Below are 22,055 nucleotides of genomic sequence, written 5' to 3' on the forward strand. Positions count from 1 at the left end.
CAGAACCCTGTCCTCTTTCCACGTTGCTGCAGCTGGCCCAGTGCCTCCCCGCCTCTCCACCAGGACCAGAAGAGGCCAGCGCCAGCCACCGAGCTGCTATCGTCCAGCAGGGCTCAGCACAGGATTGAGGGCAGCAGGCACTTTCTCCAGGGCCATGGGGGAAGCAGTCCACATCCCGGACACGCCTGGCCTTTCCAAGGACACAGAGGCCTCTCTGCCTCCTCCACAGAGGTGGCCGAGACGGCAGGCCCTGTCTCCCTGCTCTCCAAGCCACAACCAGGATTGCCAAGCCTCCCAGTAACCTGTTTCTGGGTGCAAGGGCTGCCCCATTTTACAGATGGGGAAACTGAGGCTCAGAGAGGACACTTGGATAGGAGGTCACCAATCCACACAGTTCTAGGCAAAATCCCAAACCCTTCCCACCTGAACCTCTCCCACCTAGAACATTCCCCAACCCCAATATTCCCATGGCTCATATCTGTACCTCTCCTTGGCCCCCTTGGGGGCCACCTCCTGACACTGGCTCCCTGGCTGCCCTTGGTCCTGGCAAACAGCAACTGCTCCAACAGGAGCTCCTGTCTGCATCTTCCCCATGCAGGCACAAAGCCCAGCTTGCAGGGGACACCAGGACACACTTGGTAGAGCTGAACCAACTCCACCCAAGGGTGGCAAAACTCAGGGACTGCTCCGGCCCAGAGGAGGCTTCATGCTGGGCTGACACCTGCCAGTGGGAGGCTGGAATTCAGGGGACTCAGCCCCACCCTGGGTGAGAAGGGAAACAGGCCTTTCTCAATCCCACTGAAACCCGACTGCCCCCACGCATGTCCTCCCATGTTCCTGGCCTTGCGGGGGCCGAGTTCTCTGCTCTGATGGTGGCAGGTGGGACTGATGCTGCAGGGGAGGTGGCCAAGCCTGAGAGAAGCCACTGCCCAAGCTCACCTGGCTCAGAGAGGAGAGGAGAACCTAGGGACTCAAGCCAGTGAGGGGCCCTGTTCGCCGTGGTGTCCACCCACTGTAGGGGCTTTCACCAGGCAACTGGGGATCACTCAAGCAATGGCACCCCTGCAGGGACTCTAGGTCTGTGTGGCCAGACCTCCCATGCCCAAAACGCCTAGGAGCTGCGCTGGGGCACACAAGTCTTTAGTCACCTATGCAGACAGGTGCACGGGAGCACCAGACCCACGTGACCAAGTGCACATGCCGAGATCTAGGAATGCGCAAAGACATACACACACGTCCACACACGTCAAGGCGGACACACATACTCACACACGTGCACCCAAGTGAACACATGATGTAACCACACCCGCCCCACACACGCCATCTCACGCACATCCATCTCTACACACATGCACACAGCCTAATGCGTACCCGTGTGAACACATGCTTATGCATACAGGTGCAGAGATACATGAATACCTACACACACGCCTCACACGTGCCAATTCGTGGATGCATGTGTTCACACATGTGCACACAGCACCCATAGTTACACATGCACACATACACACACGCACCCACGTGTGTATGCATGGATGTGTAAGTGCACAGATAACCACAGACCTCACATGCTGACGCATACACACTTACACATATGTGCACATAGCCATCCAGAGGTCCACACACATGCACATATGCACGCATACACATACACAGGTGTGCTGTATCAATGCACAAATCACCACATGCTCGTGCCACACAAGCCGACTCTCACTCTAAGTATTCACATACAAGTATGCACAGTCATCCAAAGGCACACATGTATGCTCACCCATGTGTATCCAACACACATAGCACACATGCATCCATCTGTATATGCACATGTGTACCCACAGGCACATAAACCACACACGCATCCATATGCGGCTCTCCTCTAGGACAGAGAAACAGACCAGACACTGACCACTCCCTCGCCTCTCCCCTGCCTGGAAGCCCCATCCTAGCCCCTTCTCTGCCACACTGGCCTCCTCGTCTGCAGATTGCGGGCAGCACCTACTCACCCAAGAAGCCCCGAGCCCCTAGTCCTGCACTCAAGCTCCTCCGCTGGCTGCAGCAGTGCCTCAGGGCAGCGGCCTACCCTGAGCTTCAGCTTCCTCATCTTCACACAGAGCCCCATGCCCGTGAGCCCTGCGCAGAGCCCTCCCAGGGTGTGTGACGAGCAGGAACAGTGGCAGGTCAAAGGACACATGCAGCAGCCCCACAGGGCTGAAACGGACAATCTGAAAGAACCCCTGGACCCTGGGGGCAGTTTTGATGACCAGGTGGCTGGGCATGGAGGCCAGAGGTGGGGGCCTGGCACAGGATGCTGGGGCCACAGGATGGGGTCTGAAGCACTGCTCTGAAAATCTTGAATCAGGGGTCTGATGCTGGGCCCGACAGACAAGCATGAGGAGTGCCAAACCCCCCAAAAGACTCTCCTGAATGCTTCACGTTCATGGTGACTGTGGATGGTATTATTCGTCTTTGCCCTGCTCCGTCCCGATCACACGTGCACACACTGAGTCCTAATCACATCATAGAAACACCTTCCTTTTAAGATGCTTAAACTCGAAGACAAGGACCCGAGTTTTCTGCTGATTTCCGCATTACTCAGCAACTGGGGTTGCTGCTTCCATCAATCCTGCCTCCTCCTCACCTTGTGAGTAAGCTGTAGACATCTCCATTGGAAGCAGCCTTCTGCCTTTCCCCAGTCAACCTAGCTCAAGGCCCATTTCCCCTATGAAGCCCACTCTGCCTGTTCCGTCCTGAACTCCTGCAGTACCAGCAACCTGCGCTGCACAAATGCCCCTTGTGCATCCACACGTTGCTAGTGCTGCCTGTGTGTGTCCTGTCCAGATCCCAAGTGTGTGCTTTGTCCCGGAACCAACAGGCTCCTACCTCATGCCCACCACCTTTGAAGATCAAAGGAGACGCCAGTCCCGTCTCTGGGACTTGGCCTGTGCCATGTCCCTCACCCGAATGCCCTCCTTCCAGCCCACCCGCTGCCTCCAAGAAGCCTTTCCCAGCGCTCACTTCCAGGTCATGCTTCTGCCCTCCTGGGCCCAGGCCACCCCGTCTGCTCCTGCTCTCAGGCTGCAGCCACCCTGCCGGCTGCCCTGCCATCTGTGCACACCTGCCCGGCCCCGGCCCCCGCCCACGCAGGCAGCTCCCGCGAGGCGGGGAGGTGGGAAAAGCCTTGCTCAGCGGGTGCCTCACCAATGTGCTCTGAATGGATAATGAGCCAGACTCCAGCACTCAGAACTGCCAGGCGGGCCCTGCCCGGCGGGGAAGCTGCATTTTCCGGCTGGCTCGGCATTTAGAGACAGACCCTTGTCCTCCATCTCTCCAGGAACCAGCAGGGAAGGAAGGCAGATTAAAATTTAATCCTACTGATCCCCCAAGAGGCGGTAAGTCCAGGCTGCTCCTGCCAAAGGCGGCTGGGGGCCTCCCGCACACCAGGCTGCAGACTTTGGAGGCTCAGAGGCTCAGCCCAGGTGGAGGGTCCCCACCAGCCCCCACGCCCCCAAACCAGAGGCCTCTTCCACAGGCCAGAGCTGGCCACTCGCCTCCATCTCCCCTCCCCTTCTGCCACCTGAACATTTGCACAATTATTTAATGTGCATCTGCTGTGTGGTGAGCACCGTTTTAGGTGCTGGAGATACCACTGGAAATAAAAGTGGGCAGGAATAAAATCCCTGCCCTCACGGAGTTTCCATTCATAATAAACAGAATAAGTAAGTAAACTAGAAATCACGTCCCATGAGGACAAGGCTAAGGAGAATCAGGAGCCACAAAGGAGGAAAATGGGTGTAATCCTGAAAACCCTTTTTCGTGAGAGAAAAGATGGAAGTGAGCAAAGATGGAAGTGACAGTATGAGCCCTGCAAGGAGAGGAGTACCAGGTAGAGGCCAAGGCACTGCAGCAATGTGCTCAGCCACTGACTTGGCCTCCACAGCTGCTGAAGAGAACCGTGCCTGCTCTCCACCAAGGATCAGAGACGGCAGGCAGAGGTGACACTCTCAGGAGCCCTGTCCATGTCCCCTCCACTTCGGGCTCCTGGAGCAACCTCAATCTTGGCTCCGAGTCCCAGGCTCAAAGCTCACTTGCTCTGCGGTCTCAGGGAGGTCTCCTTCCCTCTCTGAGCTTTGGTTTCTTGATGAGCAAAATGGAGAGAATAATAGTAGTTCTACTAAATGCAAATACTGTTCTATTAAATGTACAAGGTAAACAATCACAAGAAGAAATGAGAGCTACGATAATGACAATTAATAGCATCAGCTGGCATTTCTTTGGTGCCAGGCACTGTCTGTCCTAAGGGCACTAGGAAATCAGCCCCTTTAATCCCCACACCAACTATACTAGGTGATGCCATCGTTGTCATTGTTTTAAAGCCGTGAAGCGTGAGGCACAGGGAGGTTTAAGTAAAACATTCCAGGATCACAGAGCCAGGAAGTGGGAGAAATGGGATTTGAACCCAAGATGCCTGGCTGAAGGATGTGTGGCCCCTGGGCTCTCTTATGACTGTTACTAGCGGTACTTGAGGTGAGGGGCCACGGTGTGGGAGAGTGACCCAGGCACACAGTTCCCAGGCCCCAAACAGGCTTGTCTCATTCTGCATGACATTGCTGTTTCTAGAGGTGGAGGCGTAGCCAAACTGGTTGATCAAGTAGTTCCCTGTCTCAGGCTGCTACTGCAGGCACCCACCAGACTCCAGAGACCTCCCCACCCCCACCTCAACTCTGAGCACTGATTGGCCAAGGAAGATATTACAGAAGAGGCAGCTGGGAAGGGTGGCTGGGGCTACAGGCAGGAGGGGAACCAGAGAAGCCAAGGCCAGGAGAGGAGTTTCCGCATCTGTCACGCTTCACAAGGACCAGTCCCTCTCTGGGCCTCAGTTTCCTCATCCAGAAAATAAGGGAGGGGATCAACATCCACAGATCCTGAGTACATTTAGAAAAAGTCGATTGTAAATCATCAAAGCCCAGCTAGTAGTGGCTTGCCTGGGACGACGGGGAGCTTACCACCTCACCAGACACAAGGTTCCACGTTCGGGGTGCACAGACCCTTACGGTCCAGCCCCTGGAGACATGGCTCTGGGTACCCCAAGCCCCTCCACCAAGACCAGACCCCCTATAGCTGCCCCCAGTGGGATCTCCATGGGCCTCCACAGCCTGCTACAGACTCTGTTTCAATCATCTCAAAGGCCCCTTCGAGGGCCCAGTGTCAGTGGAAGCTGGTGCTGAGAACTCAGGCCCTGTGGTCTGACAGCCCACAGGTTCAAATCCAGGTCCAATGCTTCCTAGCTGTGTGACTCTAGACAAGTCACTTAACCTCTCTGGGCCTCAGGAAAATGGAAACGACGTCTGCACGTGCAGTTCCAGGACTGACGGGAGGAGCTGCTCCATGAAAGCTCACTGCTGTGGTCATAACGTCATTATCTTTTGTCTTAAAGGGATTTCTTCTGCACGAGTGCCTGAAGTGGCAGCCCCTTACCCTGGGCCATCAGCTGGACCCTGGTGCTATCCTGGAGCCCAAAGCCTCCGTTTTGTGTTGCATCCCGCTGGCTAGCCACGGTTCACACCCATCTGCGCGTCTGAGCAGAACAGCCCAGAGGCCACACCAGGATGGCTTTCCACCAGTCACCTTCCCCCACCCACTCATAAACCCTGCATCTCTCGGGGAGAGGGTGGCGAGGTCCCCTCCCCATTTTGCAGATGGGAACACTGAGGCCCTATTCATGGTGCCCCCTGTGAAGCACCTCATGGCCAACACCGGGGAGCAGCAGGCAGGGGCGGGGACGCATACCCGGTTCTCGTCGTAGATGATCTGCACCAGGCTGCGGTGCTTCGACTCGATGGGCGGCGGTGACACGGGCTTCTCAGGCTCGGGCGGCTTGGCAGCCTCCTCCTCCAGCTGTTGCTGTGGGAAGAGGCAGAGCGTGAGGGGTGAGCACCCCGGCGGGCGGAAGGAGGGCTGCAGCTCCCAGGGCGTGGGGAGGCCCCCTTGCAGCCCGGGCCGCGGCCGTGCACAGGAAGTCAGGCTGCTACCCATTTCCTGTGAGTCACCCCAGGGACTCCGTACCCGGGAGAGGCCCCAGCTCCCGGGCCAGCTGCAACCTCCAAGCCAGGTTCAAATCCTGCCTTCGTGACTTGCCAGCTAGGGAAGCACAGCCGAGCAGCCTCACCCCACTAGGCCTCAGTTTCCCCCTCTGTAAACAGGGCTGATTGCCGTGCCGCCATTCTGACCATAGTGAGAACTCAATGAGTTACACAGGCAGGCGCAGCCAGGCCTGCTATGAGCCGGCATTACTACCCGTTACGGTTCCTACAGGCAGCATCAGTGCTAGGAGAAGCTGTGCAGACTCCGCAGCTGCACTGGCTAGACCAGAGCCAGTCCTACTGGCTCCCACTCCTACTTACTGCTAGCCTTGAGAAGCTCCTGGACCTCTCTGAGCCTTCCCTTCCTCTTCTGGAAAATGGGGATAAAAGTTACTACCCTAGGGGGCCGGTGTGAGGGTGAAATGAGCTGATATGTGCAAAGCACTTGGCACCTGACACACAGGCAGCACTCCACCCACAGAGCTCCTCATCACCCTCATCATCCTCATCCTCATCACCCTCATCATCCTCATCTTTATCACCCCATCATCCTCATCCTCATCACCCTCATCATCCTCATCCCCCTCATTATCCTCATCCTCATCCCCCCATCATCCTCATCCTCATCATCTTCATCATCTTCATCACCCCCATCGTCATCATCCTCATCCTCATCACCCTCATCATCCTCATCCCCCCATCATCCTCATCCTCATCACCCCCATCATCCTCATCCTCATCATCCTCATCCTCATCACCCCCATCATCCTCATCCTCATCACTCCATCATCTTCATCCTCATCACCCCCATCATCCTCATCCTCATCACCCCCATCATCGTCATCATCATCCTCATCCTCATCACCCTCATCATCCTCATCCTCATCACCCTCATCATCGTCATCACCCCATCATCCTCATCCTCATCCTCATCACCCCCATCATCATCATCCTCATCATCCTCATGCTCATAACTCTCATCATCCTCATTCTCATCACCCTCATCATCCTCATCCTCATCACCCCCATCATCATCATCATCCTCATCATCCTCTTCCTCATCACCTCATCATCCTCATCACTCTCATCATCCTCATCCTCATCTTCATCACCCCCATCACCCTTATCTTCATCACCCCCATCATCCTCATCACTCTCATCATCCTCATCCTCATCACCCCCATTACCCTCATCCTCATCACCCCCATCATCCTCATCCTCATCACCCCCATCATCCTCATCCTCATCTGTCCATGTACCAAACACCCTCCTCCTAACACCATTGGAAAGAGCATCCCATCATGCTGCCATCTGCTTCATAGCAAGAGGGAGGCTGAAGACCAGAGGGTTTAGGGCACTGGCCCAAGGTCAGATGGGAAGCCAATGCCCCATTCTGCAGTGTGACAGGGCATCACAAGTGAGATCAGAACATGGTTCTGCTCCACTTATGATGCTCACACAGCCTGCACATGACCACAGAGCAGATCAGTATGAACCCAAAAAGGTGCCCAAGAAGAAGTGAACACAAAAAGAGCCAGAAAATCCAGGGTGCTGGCTTCTGCAGGCGATGGTGCTGGCAGCTTGAGCAGAACTGCCTCAGTCCCACAGCAACCCCTGGTGGTCGCTTCAAGAAGGACATCAAAATACTCCCCCAAAGCACTGAACAAACAAAACCAAGAAGGGGAAGAAGTCCACAGCCGGGAAAGGGTGGGTGGGAGGGAGGCTCCCCCCAGCCAGGGAAGGTGGCCCTTCCTCAGGTACTAGCGAAAATACTACCTGGGACACCTACAGAGATCCAGCTAAGAGGGTGACTCAGCTCTGTTGGGCCTGGATTCAAGCCTGAGCCCCACACTCACCAGCTCTGCAGCCTCAGCCAGGGCACTTCACCTCCCTGACCTCAGTGTCTACTTCAGCAGAACCTGCGAGTACATGCCTACCTCATAAGGTTGTTTGGAAGATCAAGGAGATAATGCTGAAAAAACTGCTGCACAGCAGTGACACGCTAAAAAGGGCTGTCTAATGCAAGTCAAAACCACAACGAGATACCGCTGTACAACCACTAGGATGGCTGGAATCAAAAACATTTTTTTATTTTTTTATTTTTTATTTTTGAGACGGAGTCTCACTCTGTCACCCAGGCTGGAGTGCAGTGGCATGATCTCGGCTCACTGCAAGCTCCGCCTCCCAGGTTCACGCCATTCTCCTGCCTCAGCCTCCTGAGTAGCTGGGACTACAGGCGCCCACCACCACGCCTGGCTAATTTTTTTGTATTTTTAGTAGAGACGAGGTTTCACTATGTTAGCCAGGATGGTCTTTAACTCCTGACCTCGTGATCCGCCTGCCTGGCCTCCCAAAGTACTGGGATATTACAGGCATGAGCCACCGCACCCGACCAAAAACATTTTTAAAGGAAGATAAAAAAGGGTTGGTGTGGCTAGGGACAGTGGCTCACACCTGAAATCTCAGCACTTTGAGAGGCCAAGGTGGGCAGATCACTCAAGACCAGCAGTTGGAGACCAGCTTGGGCAACATAGTGAAACCCCATCTCTATAAAAAGATACAAAAATTAGCCGGGAGTGGTGGTGCACGCCTGTACTTCCAGCTACTCAGGAGGCTGAGGTAGAAGGACTGCTTGAGCCCAGGAGGTAGAGGCTCCAGTGAGCAAAGATGGCACCACTGGACTCCAGCCTGGGCAACAGAGTGAGATTCCATCTCAAAATTTAAAAAAAAGGTGGGGGGAGGGTTGATGAGGATGTGGAAAACCTGGAACCTTCATGCATTGCTGGTAAGAATGTAAAATGGGGCAGTTGATGTGGAAAACAGCCTGGAAAGATCAGCAAATTAAACCTAGAATTACTGTGCAAACCTGCAATTCCGCTCCTAGGTATATACCCATGAGAACTGAAAACAGGTGTCCCAACACAACTTGAACAGCAGCACTATTCACAACAGCCACAGCCGAAATGGCCATAGATGATGAAATAAACAAAAGGTGCCATCTCCATACAATGGAGTATGATTCAGCCATAAAAAGGAATGAAGGAATGAGACAAGAGACAACATGATAAACCCAAAACCATGACGCTAGGTAGAAGCCAGACGCAAAAGGACGCATACTGTGTGATGCCATATATTGGAATTGTCTAGAACAGGTCAGTCCACAGAGACAGAGAGTAGGGGAACAGGGAGTGGCTGCTTTAGCTCCTATGAGGCTTCCCTGTGGGTTGTTGAAATGGCTGGGAACCAGATACAGGTGACAGCTGCACAACACTGCAAATGTAAGAAATGCCACTGAATTGTGCACTTTAAAATGATTATGCTTGAGAATTTCACTTTTAAAAAATGCCAACGTGGAATTTAGAGGGAAACAAAGAAACAAACAAAAACCTAACCACTGAGAGCTGCCTCGAGCCACCTGGCTTCCAGCCGCAGTCACCAATATGTGCCAGTGCCCGCAGCTTCAGCCCCACCCCAGGGCCAGGCCTCCCCCTAAAGGTGTGGTACCAGGCTGGCCCTGGCAATGCCTGCCCACCCCCACCGGGGCCCGGCCCCTCTCGGGATGCTTATGCCACCATCATGAGACCTACCTACTGCCTGCTGAAGCCTGGGACAGTTGGCAGAGTCTCCAGGACCGGGCCTCACTGTTGGACTATCCTCAAATCCTGGTTCCCCCAACCATGTGACAGCCATGGTGATGGCCCCTTGAAATCAACGCTCTCCCCCTGAAGCGTCCTTCAAAACCCAGCTACCAGGGCACCTCTTCCTGGAAGCCTTCTCTCACCAGCCTTCACCCCCTGCCTACAGTGGCTGGAATGAGCCCTTGATCCTCCTTGGAGCCCCTACTTCCTTGTCTGGAGGGCACTAGATGTGAGCCTGTTTCCCCCATTAGTCTAGACGCTCCCTGGGGCCCAGACAGTGACACAATGACTGAATCAACCATTTTTAATGAGCACCTACCATGTACCCCATGCTGCTCAGAACACTGCAGTTAACAGGGAGACAAGGAGAGGACCACTGTATAACAAAGCTGGCTCTATATTAATTCAAATAATGACGCCACCAGCGGGGTGATGAGACAGATCAGCGCTCAGCAGCATTTCTTTTTGTTGAGATAGGGTCTCACTCTGTTGCCCAGGCAAGAGTGCAGTGACAATCATGGCTCATGTAGCCTAAACTTCCCGGGCTCAGGCACTCCTGCCTCAGCCTCCTACGTAGCTGTGACCACAGGCATGTGCCACCACACCTGGCTAATGTTTTCAATTATTTATAGAGACAGGGTCTTGCTATGTTGCCCATGCTGGTCTCAAACTCCCGGGCTCAAGTGATCCTCCAGCCTCAGCCTCCCAAAGTGCTGGGATTACAGGCATCGGCCACCATGCCCGGCCCAAAGCTTTTCTTTAAAGGCCTAAATAGCAAATATTTTTGACTTTGCAGGCCACACAGGTCTCTGTTGTGATGACTTAATTCTGCCACTGTGGCAGAAAAGCAGTCATATAGACACACATGTGTATAGAGATAACACAGACAAGTGGCCATGGCTGTGCCAATAAAACTTTATTTACAAAAAGCAGCAGCAGCTAGAATTCGCTGGATTGGCTGAACCCGGGATAGAGGAGGGTTGGGGGTGCGTGTTCTTGTACAAGGCGGAGGGTGGCCTCTTGGTGTCAGGGACATCTGAGCAGAGACCTGAATGATACCAGGGAGCAAACCATGAAGAGCTGGGAAAAGGCAGATTATCAAGGAATTGTATATTAACTCATATTTAAAACAAAATTATAAAATGAATGTTATAAATATTTACATCAGCTTTTTCTCCGCATGTCTTTGTGTGGTTTCAACAGTGACGATGAGGATTTATTTTTAATCTCGGGATCTTGCTCCCTCCTCTACAAGTTGTCCATTTTACAGGCAAGGAAACCAAGGCTCCAAAAGATGAAGGTTCCAGGGCCACACAGCTAGTAAAGAGCAGTTAGGAGGCCAGTCCGTTCAGATTCCAGAGCCAAGGGCTGTTTCCCCACATTACAGATAAGGAAAGTGAAGCACAGAGAAGGGACTGCCCACCTCACATTGCCTGGTACTGGAAAAAACAGGATCTGAACCTGGACAGACTGGCTAGACATCCTGAACTTTCACCCACCATTCTTGTGCTGTCTAATGCGGCAGCTTGTGTGGCTATTCAAAGGCACATTTCATATGCATATTAAACAAAAATTAAAAATCAGTTCCTCAGTTGCAGTAGGCACATTTCAAATGCTCAGTAGTGGAACGTGGCTATCCTGCAGATACACAGTGTTTCCATCATGGCAGAAAGTTCTGCGGATGGTGCTCCTGTCCAATAAATGTAAAGGGCATAAAAACCAGTGAGCACCCAGGAACTTGGGAAGGGCTTGGCACATGTCTGTGACACTGCAGTCACTGCTGCTAGAATGGAGACTCAGAGCCAATACTCCCCATCCCCCTGCCTGTTCACACCTGCTTCTTCTTCAGTTTAGAGATCTGCTGCTCCACCATGGTGATCTCTCGGTCCACGCGGTCCATGTTCTGGATCAGCTCCTCCTTGGACAGCCTCGGAGGCACCAGCTCCAGCTCAGGGTCGGTGTGCGGGGGGCTGGGGGGAGACACTGGTTCCAGCTTGCCCGTCAGGCTACGGTCCTGTGGCAGAAAAAAAACAGGCATAGGGTCAGCACGGGGGACACCCCCAGTCTGTACAACCCTGTGATGGTTAACACTGTCAACCTGATTGGATTGAAGGAGGCAAAGTATTGATCCTGGGTGTGTCTGTAAGGGTATTGCCAAAGGAGATGAACATTTAAGTCGGTGGGCTGGGGAAGGCAGACCCACCCTTAATCTGTGTAGGCACCATCTAATCAGTTGCCAGCGAGTATAAAACAGACAGAAAAATGTGAAAAGGCAAGACAGGCCTAGCCTCCCAGCCTACATCTTTCTCCCACACTGGATGCTTCCTGCCCTCGAATATCACACTCCAAGTTCTTCAGCTTTGGGACTCAGACTGGCTTCCTTGCTCCTCAGCTTACAGATGGCCTATTGTGGAATCGTGTGAGTTCATACTCCTTAATAAACTCCCCTTTATGTAATATATGTATATTACATATTTTCTGTTAGTTCTGTCGCTCTAGAGAACCCTAATGTAGTTGCCAACTTTTTGCCTGCTGCCATCCATGTAAGATGTGACTTGCTCCTCCTTGCCCTCTGCCATGATTGTGAGCCCTCCACGGCCACATGGAACTGTGAGTCCAATTAAACCTCTTTATTTTTTAAATTGCCCAGTCTTGGGTATGTCTTTATCAGCAGCATGAAAACGGACTAATGCATACCCCCTCGCCAATACACCCCTAGTTTCCATCCCTGACTCCAGGCCCAGAGTACTGGACTCTGCCAGGACAGTCCTCACCTGTTCAAGGATCCCATCCCCATCCCAGCCATCACCCATTCTCCAAAATTCAGAGTCCCTTACAGCCTTCAAGATGCAGTTCAAATGCTCTTGCTACATGAATGGTTTCTCAGCCTCTCCTCAAGTTGTGAAGTCTTCCAGCTCCCTGTTCCCATAACACACCTCCCTTCTTCCACTTACCCCCTCTGTGTGTTCCCCACCAGCTCAAGGAACCAAGACCCACAGCCTCCATCCTCCCGGGGCCTGGCCTCTGCAGACCTCTGTAAACATTCTCTCATGAAGCTCAGTCCAAACACGCAAGTTCCAGAACCATGCAGCCAACACACACGTGGCTTTGCAGAAAACACATATTCCCGAACACACGGAAAAGCCACCAGAACGGGCTACAGAGAAGCTAAAAGGAGTTATCTCGGCAGCAGGGCAGAAGAGGGTATTTTTACTTTCTTCTTCTTATTTGCCCGTATTTTTTCTGTTTTTCTTTCACTGAGAGTTACTCTTCATGTAATACAGTTGTTTTTGAAAATGTGCTTAACGACAAAGGAAGCCTGGATTCAGTTATCCATGGATGCCTTCATCCCACCAGCTAAAGTCTGGTGCACCCAGGCTGTGCTGGGAATGCTCTCAGGATAAGGAGGTTAGAAAAAACAACCCAGGCCTCCCCTGTGCAGCCCTGGGTTCACATCCCAGCCCCCTCTGCCACTCTCCAGTTCCGTGACCTCCAGCAGATCATTCAACTGCTTCCTGTCTCAGTTCCTCATCTGTTCAATGGGGAGAACAGTTCGCACCTCCACCTCCCCGGTCCTTGTGAGTCTTGAATGAGTTAATGGCTTTGAGCCTGTCATACTATAAGCCTCAATAAATGTTGGCTGGGATGGTCCTCCCCTAGCTGGGCTGCAGAACCCAGCCCCCGCCCTGTGCCATCCTTGGGGCCAAGCCGGCAGCTGCTGGCAGACAAGGCCCAGAGCAGAGCCAGGCCACCGCCTCCCCACCCCCACGGCAGCTGCACCCAGAGGACACAGGGTGCATTATTCCCCAGACAACTGCAGCCGGGGGGCCCCGAGTGCCCCCCCCAACCTCGGGACTCATAGAGGCTGCGTCATCTTCTGTCCACTCCTGCCATCCTCAGGGCCTCTGTCCTCCCTTCAACCCACAGAGTCCCAGCAAGACCCATAGGGGCCAAGAGTCTTGGAGTCATATTAGGTTTGCCTCCAGTCTCTGTTACCATCTGAGATGTGGGGCAAGCACAGCAGCAGCCTGGACAACCCGGTGCTCCCTCCACACACACAGACTCCTCGAGGGAAATAGAGAAAAGGGCCCTCATCCCTCAATCGCCCCAATGTGGTCCTCCATGCTCCTCAGGCCACCTCCCCAAGGGATACCCTAGAAATCACACCTGGGGCCGCTCACGGCTCAGCCCATCCCAGTCCTCTGCACACCCCATGAAGTAGACCCCACAACAGCCCTCCGAGGGGATTGCTGTTCCATCTCCATTACCAGAGGAGGAAACAGAGCCTGGAGGCCACTGGGACTGGATGCCAGAGGCCGGAACTTTCCTATAAAGGGCCAGATGGTAAAAATAGCTCAAGCTTTCAGGGCCACAAGGTCTCAGTCTCATCTACTCACCCCTGCCATTGTATTGCAAAAGCAGCCACAGGCGATGGGGAACAAGTGGGCGTGGCTATGTGCCAATAAAACTTTATTTACAAAAACATGCTGAGGGCCAGATTTGGAGCTTGCTGGAGTTTGCTGGCCTCCTGCTCTAAGCAATTCACAAGTCTTAATCCACGTAACTGTCATAATCACCGTGGGAAGTGGGATTACAGTTCGACAACGTGCCCAAGGCCACTCAGTGTCCTACCTTGAAATCTGCTTGAAAGGGGAGGCTACAGGGGCTTCCATGTCAGAAATGGCCACACATCTGTTCACCCCACAGAACCATGGGGCTGAGCATAAGCGCCAAAGCAGCACCCCTTCCAGGGTCCCAGAGTGCAGGACCTCCAGAAACTCAAGGCAAAAATGTGTGTGGAAGAAAAACTCCCTAGAAAAAGCCTCAGGATGTACCAGTGGGTGCATGTACCAGTGGGTGCGGGGCCCTCACTGCTCCCCAACAGGAGGGCAGGCAGGGGGCCATGGGCACCTGACCCCACCCACAGCAAACCGTGCACAGCTCATGCGTCTGGCACTCCCGAGCCTTTGCACAGGCTGGCTCCGCTGCCCAGAGTGCCCAACACCCCTTCTGTGCCAACTGACATCAGACCCGCGTCCCCACACCACTGCCCAGCCCCTCACTGCAGTCCACCTTGGGTGTTTGGCTGGTCTCTCCCTGCAGCCCAAGTCATGTCTTGAGGTTCTTAAGACAAAAGGTAGCAGCAAACATGGCACCCAGAATCCGGTCACACTACTGGTGGCAAAAAACATCTCTGCTATCCTATCTCTGCTCTTCTACCTGGACCAAGAAGAGACATAACAGAGCAAGAAGAAGGATGTGGAAGGAAGGGCTCTGGGGCCAGGCCACCCTAAAACTGTGAGAGCAAACTGCTCATCCAACCTGGGAATAATTCTCCAAAGCAACATTGACAAAAAGAAGGTTTCCATCCCCAGGGCTAACAGGCAGCACCAGGAGTAGAAACAGCAACTGGCAACCATTAGCAGTTGCTAGAAACTTACTTCCTTTAAACTCTCCATGGATAAAAGCTGTTGTTTTTAATGGGTTCTTCTTTAAGTTCGGGTTTAGCTTTTATTCGCAGCAAAATTGCACAAGTAAGTCCATCACCTGATGAACAGATAAATAAAACATGGCATATCCACACAATGCAATGTGAAGGGCCGGACATGGAGGTAGAGGCAGGAGGATCACTTGTGCCCGGGAGTTCAAGACCAGCCTGGGCAACATAGCAAGACCCCATCACACTGACCCAGGCTACACTGTGGATGAACCCCAAGAATATGATGCTGAGTGAAAGTGGCCAGACATAAAAGGCTGCAGAGTGTATGATTCCACTTACATGAAATGTCCACAATAGGCAAATTCATAGAGATGGACAGTGATTTGTGGTTGCCCGGAAAAAGGAGGAGGGGAAAGTGGGGGGTGATATGGTTTGGCCATGTCCCCACCCAAATCTCATCTTAAATTGTAGTTCCCGTAATTCCCACATGTTGTGGGAGGGACCAAGTGGAGCAATCATGGTGCATTTTCCCCCATCCTGTTCTTGTGATAGTGAGTGAGTTCTCATGAGAGCTGATGGTTTATAAGGGGCTTTCCCCACTTTTGCTCAGCACTTCTTGCTGTGGCCATGTGAAGAAGGACGTGTTTGCTTCCCCTTCCACCGTGACTGTAAGCTTCCTGAGGCCTCTCCAGCCGTGCAGAACTGTGAGTCAATTATACCTCTTTCTATTCTAAGTTATCCAGGCTTGGGTATGGCCTAATTAGCAGTGTAAGAACAGACTAACACAGGGAGTGGCAGTGTAAGAACAGACTAACACAGGGAGTGACTGATTAATGAGTATGGGGGTCTCCTTCTGGGGTGATGAGAATGTTCTAGAACTAGACAGGTGACAGCTGTACAACACAACACTGTAAATGTCCTACAAGCCAATGAGCTCTTCACTTTAATGTGGTTACTTTTTTGTGAACCGCCCCTCAATTGAAAAAGAAGAGGCAAACCCAGATTGCCAAGAGCGCTTCCCCCGGTGCTGGGTTTCCCAGGATGGGGGCTGAGGGACCCTGGCGGTCAGGCCTGCAGGTGCACTACCGATGACTGTCCACCTTTCCCACCCACCCAAACCCGCGGGGAGCAAAACAAACTAATACAGCCCGCACAAGTTGCCAGGGAGCAGTGGGTACCTTCTACTCATAAGATGCCCCTGCTGTAAAACTTCAAGCTAGTGTGAAAGAGAAAAGTTTATAGCATAAGTGAAGACACAGAGGCAGAAAAGCCCCCCAGCTCCCCTGTGCCAGCTCCAGGAAAAAGCAGGGCCCAGCTTCACGCACTCCTAGCACACTCCCTACTCCAGCCACAGTGACAGGTTCTGGGACAGGCATGGGCCCACTCATGGTGAGGAGAAAAAGCAGTTTGGGGCTAGAAATGTGGAGAGAAGGAGGGAGAGTTCTCTCTTTTTGCTGGCCTTGAACCTGGGAGAAGGAAGGCCTGGAGTCACCAGCTTCCTTCCTACTAACACACCAAGACCTTGTGAAAGATGGCAGGGTCCTGAGGACATCATGTCACCTAGATCGAGCTGTACCTGAAGCTAACCAATGCTGGACTTCAGTTATGTGAGCCAAAATTCATGTTTGAATTTGATAGGGGCCGTCTGTCCCCCTTAGGGATTTTCAGAGATAGTGCTATTTGTGACAGTTCTAAAGTCCCCAAAACAAAGTTCGGTGAATTCCCAAGGAAGTCTCTGATGCCACAGAACTCCAGAAGCCGAAGAGCACAGAAGCGTCAGAAAACAGGAACACGATGGGGCAGACGGGGCACACACAGAAAAAATCCCATCAAATTCCTGCCTCAGGCGCCCGGCTGAATTCCACACAGCAGATGCAGAAACCTCTGAGCATGCTCTCCCAGGCATCTTCCCTTGCTCAGACTTTCCAAATCTCTTCACAGCCTGGAGCAATCACTGCGGCTAGGCTGGCCAGGCCCCAGCACCAAGTCCGTCACACCCCCACCTTGTGGTCCAAGCAGAGAGGAGAGAGAGACAGACACAGAGACGAAGACAGACAGATCGAGAAACAAAAATGGACAGATAGGCAGAGAGAAACAGAGACAGAAAGACAGAGACGTGGTGACAGAGAGACACAAAGAGAGAGAGATAGAGGGACACAAAGAGAAAGCGACGGAGAGGCAGAGACACAGCGACAGACACAGAGACTAAGAGATCCCAGGGGGCACACCGCAGGCGGAGGGATTCCTGACAAGAAGAGGGAAAGCCACGCAGGCAGAAAGAACCACAGAGCAACGGTAAGGGACGGAGAGACCCTCTGGAACCCACAGGCCAGAGGGCACAGGCGTGCTGGAGAGGGGGGCAGGCAGCAGACTCACCCCTCGGGCCTGCTGTCTGCAGAGACAGAACTCACACCTAGGGGACAACAGCCCATGCAGGGGTTGGTCGCCCTCCAAGGCTGGGCCCTGAGCTGCCTGCACACAAACACATGCACACACACGTACACACGCACACACATGCACACACACGCACACATGCACACACACGCATGCACACACACGTGCACATACACACATACGTGCATACACAGGCGCACACACACGCACGCACACAAACATGCACACACAAACACATGCACACACACACACCCACACACACGCACACACACACAAACGCACGCACACGTGTGCACACACACATGCACATACAAATGCGCACCCACACACACGCACATGCACACACACACACACACACATGCAAACACATGCACACACACATACACAGGCACACAGGTGGACACACACACGCACGCACACACAAACACCCACACACACGCGTGCACACACACACGCACACACACACAGCACACACACAAACACGCGCACCCACACACGTGCACACACACACAAACACACGTGCACACACACACATGCACATGCACACACACATACACATGCAAACACATGCACATGTACATACCCAGGCACACAGGTGCGCGCACACACATGCACACACACACAAACACCCGCACACACACGCACACGCACACACACATGTACACGTGCACACACACATGCGCGCACACACACACACACACACCCCCTCGCCTGCTATCCATCCAGGCTCGACTTCAGGGGAGTTGTTCAAATGGAAACATCTCTCCCAGGTGGCCGAGCTAAAATTCTCTCCTGCCTCCTGTAGCAACAACAACAACAACAAAAAGAGGGGAAAGCAGATTCCAGTGCTAATGGGGGTGCCAGGTAGAGGGAGGGGGGCACCCCACCAGGGAGACCAGAGGGGACCCAGAGCAGCGGGACAACCTGGAGGCAGGCGTGGGGTGCATTCCCAGCTGCCTGGGCCTGAATCCCGTTCCCCTACGTCCAGCTCGCTCAGCCTGGGGCCGTCTACAAAAGGGAGGTCATAGACCCAGCCTCCTCCGGCTGGGAAGAGAGCAGGATATGACACTGGCTGGGCATGGCTTGGCACCTGGCAGGCAGTCGGCGCTCACTTAATGGCACCCGCCGTCACTGGCAGCATTCTTACCACCGTGTGAATGCCTCCTGCGCACCAACCTCCTGATAAAGGAGGTGCCTCACCCTATGAGTCCACCATTCAATCCCATCCGGCCGCATCAGGCAGAGAAGGGACCCTGCAGGGCTGAGTGGCCACTTCCCTCCCCGGGGCTGGCTCCCCGCCCCCACCGCCCACCCCTACTCCTGCTGCAGGAGGAGGATCGCCTTTGCCCTGAGGCTGCTAAGGAGCTTACGGTGCCCCAGGGCTGTGCAGGGAGGGGCCTGTGCAGGCTGGGCACTAGGCTGCAACCAGGATGAGGACGCCACCTGGCCACAGTCCCCACCCCGGCCTGGGCCGTCAGACACAGCTGGGCGGCTGAGTGACCCTGGGGGACAGAAGCCTCCGGGGACACTGCCTGCGATTCCCCCACCAGCCCTGCCATCGGCATCCCCTGTGGAAGCTGGAGAGAGAACAAGCCTCCAGCCTGGTATGTCCTGAGCTTTACTGAAACCACAGCAAACTCCCACAGCAGCAAACCACAGGTGCTTAATCTGTGCACATCCTCACCACCGCCACCGTCTAGGTTCCACTTTCTGTTTCAAAGAGGAGTGAAAACAAAGGGCTGTCTAGGGCACTGGAGGCGTGGCAGGCCTCAGGCTGGACACACATGTGGGAGGTGTCGCTCTCCAGCCAAGAAATGGCCACAGGCCAAGAACCCTGAGGCACCCTTGTCCGGCTGAGTTGTGAGTTCCTGCCAGGGCTGACTAGGCTCACAGCGCCCTGGACTCCAGGCGAGTGGGGGAAGCAGGGGGAGCAGATGGGGGTAGGGGGTGGGGAAGCAAGGGGATGGTGGGGGGAGGGGTGAGTGGATGGCGGAGGGGCAAGGCCACTGGTGGGAGACGATGGCAGGCAGAACTGATGGGTGAGGGGTGGCTGGGAGGGGAGGGGGAGGGACAGGTAATGAAGGCAAGGACAGACGGCCACAGGCAGACAGGCTGGGTGGCGCTGGGTGGCGGCTGGGAGTGCTCTGTGGTAGGGAGGGAGCCCCAGGGGATGAGCAGGGAGAGATGGCAGGAGCCCAGGAAGCAGGGGGTGAAGCGGAGTGAGCAGGATGGGGGGCTGTTTGGGTGGAAAGAAAGGGAGGGAGGAAGAAGGAGGGAGGGATGTGTAGAAGGAGAGAAGGAAGAGGAGGAGGGGCAGGAAGGATGTGCTGGAAGGGTTGGGCCTCGGGGCAGGGATGCTGGCTGGGGTCCCCAGTGGGGTAGTGCCCGAGAGAGAGGAACTGGCATCCACACCAGTCCCAAGCCCAGACCCAAGTGCAGGGTCCCGAGCCCCAGGCCACAGAGATCCCCTTCAAGGTCGGCAGGGACCCCGTGGCTGAATCTCACACCCCGGGAGGATGTGGTGGGGCTGCAGCCTCTGCCATGAGCGGCCTCAGGAGTCCCCACAGGACTGGCCACAGGTCTCCCCTGCCATGCAGGCCCTGGAGGGCAGCCAGGACTGGAAGGAACAAGGAAAGAGGAATGTGCCTGGGGGAGGGCGCTCCTGCCGAGGGCACAGCCCGTGCAAAGGTCCCCAGGTGGGAACGTGCCTGTCGTGTTAGAGGAATTCCAGGGTGGCTTGGGAGGCTGTACGTGAGTGGTTGAGAGGACTGGTGCAGGGAGATGAGGTCTGGGAGGTGACGGTGCTGGATCATGCCGGATATGCAGCCCATGGCAAGGATTTTGGCTTTTTCCTGCTTGAGACAGGAGCCACGGATGGTTTGGAGCACAGGAGGGACACACAGGAGGACGCAGGCGTCTGCCTTTAGAAGAGCCCTCTGGCTGCTGCTTGGAGGATAAACTGAAGGAGGTAGAGGGAAGCAGGAGCAGGGACACCCAGCAGGACGCTACTGCAAAGTTCCCAGAGAGCAACGGTGAGCTCAGGCTGGGGGTGGTCTCAGGCATGGGCAGAAGGCTGGAATTGGGATATTTTAGAGCAGAGAATGGACTGGAAGTACGCAGGAGAGCAGGGAGGTGGCCAGGGTGGAGTCCCTGAGTGCCAACAAGGACACAGCTGCATCCACCGGGGGAGATTCCTGAGCGGGCTCTCAGGCGCATGTGGTCTGTTGGCTAGGAGTTCATTTTCCTTCCTTCACTTTCCCACGACAACTTGGTGAGGCAGGGGTTGCCCCAGTGACAGGGAGGCCAAGCCAACCAAAAACCACACAGACACCCCAGCTCCTCCCTCCCCTGGCCCCAGAGGAAGCCCTGTGGGTACCTGGCAGGTGTGCAGGTGTCGCAGCCACAGCCACTCAGAGCAGGAGGGGAGGCCCTGCCACCCCAGACCCAGGATGGCCCCCCCAACCACCTGCCAGCCCAAGCCCACCCCAGGGATATCCCAGGGTCCACGCGGGTATCCCCTCTCCCCAAGAGAAGGCCGAGTCTGGCCCAAGTGGCCTGGCCCTGCAGCCAGACCACCACCCATGCCGGCTCATGGGTGCCAAGTAGTCCCCACGCATGGGGCCCACAGCCGAGCCCTCTACCCAGATGACCAGGTGATACCCTGCACACAAGGTCCCAGATCAGTGAGGAAGAAACGGGGCTCAGAGAGGTGCAAAGTTTACACAGCTGTGGAGGTGGGGGTGGTGGAAATCACACCTGGGTCACCTGAGAGCAGATGGACGGAGGGCCCTGGGATAGGTGAGCGTCCAGGTGAGGCCTGGGGCCACCTGCAATGCCAGGCTGCCTCCCCATGGAGATGCAGATGAGCCTAAAGTTGTCTGACTCCTCCTGCCCAAACTGCATCCACCGTCCCTCAGGCCTGGGTGGCTGCAGACTCAACCCAAGCCAGCCCGGTGCCACATGGTGCCCCAAGGAGTGGCTGGACCGGGCAGTGGAAGGAGCCTTTGTCGCTCTAGGTGTCCAGGCCATGTCCTAACCAAGCTCCGCCCCTTTAGCGCTGAGCCAACTCTGTCCCAGGTCACTTCGGGGGACTCTGGAGTCTCACCTCCCTGCCCCTTAAGAATCCAGGAGCCCCAGGCTCCTGGCAGAGCCCCGAGCTGTCCGCCTCATAGGCCTGGGTTCGGGGCCCAGGGGGCTGCCTGCTGTGCAGGGCTCAAGACAGGGGTCACTAAGCCCTCTGTTCCAAGCACTCACAGAACCAAGCAACCCGCCCTCGAGGAAGCTCTCAGAATGTGCTGAAAGCTGACCACCGACCACAGGACCGTCCTCTCCCCCACCAGACGGCAGCTCTCTGCTCCACGGCACCCCAGGCCCTCCCCTCCCAGCTTTCCCCTCCCTCACGCCAGCTGCCCCATGACCACAAGCCTGGTCCTGCCCCAGAGCTTTTGCACTTGCTGCTCTGCCCACCTGGAACACCTTCCCCACTTCTTCCCACACTCTGGCACC

General features: G+C 54.8%; 2 protein-coding genes across 31 annotated transcripts in view; one reads left to right on the plus strand and one right to left on the minus strand.

Moving 5' to 3' along the window:
- Positions 1-22,055, minus strand: part of NCOR2 (nuclear receptor corepressor 2) — a 240,891-nt gene that overhangs the window by 134,648 nt on the left and 84,188 nt on the right. For all 30 annotated transcript variants that reach the window (XM_050747807.1, XM_050747808.1, XM_050747805.1 and 27 more), the window contains 2 exons: positions 11,550-11,729; positions 5,785-5,898 (listed from right to left, as the gene is read on the minus strand). In XM_050747807.1, coding sequence (XP_050603764.1) covers positions 5,785-5,898; positions 11,550-11,729 — 294 coding nt within the window. The remainder of the gene's footprint in view (positions 1-5,784; positions 5,899-11,549; positions 11,730-22,055) is intronic.
- The window catches only part of TMEM132B (transmembrane protein 132B), a 1,306,862-nt gene that overhangs the window by 95,502 nt on the left and 1,189,305 nt on the right, over positions 1-22,055 (plus strand). The gene's annotated exons all lie outside the window — the stretch shown is intronic.

This window comes from Macaca thibetana, chromosome 11 (genome assembly GCF_024542745.1).
Source record: "Macaca thibetana thibetana isolate TM-01 chromosome 11, ASM2454274v1, whole genome shotgun sequence".
NCBI lineage: Eukaryota > Metazoa > Chordata > Mammalia > Primates > Cercopithecidae > Macaca > Macaca thibetana.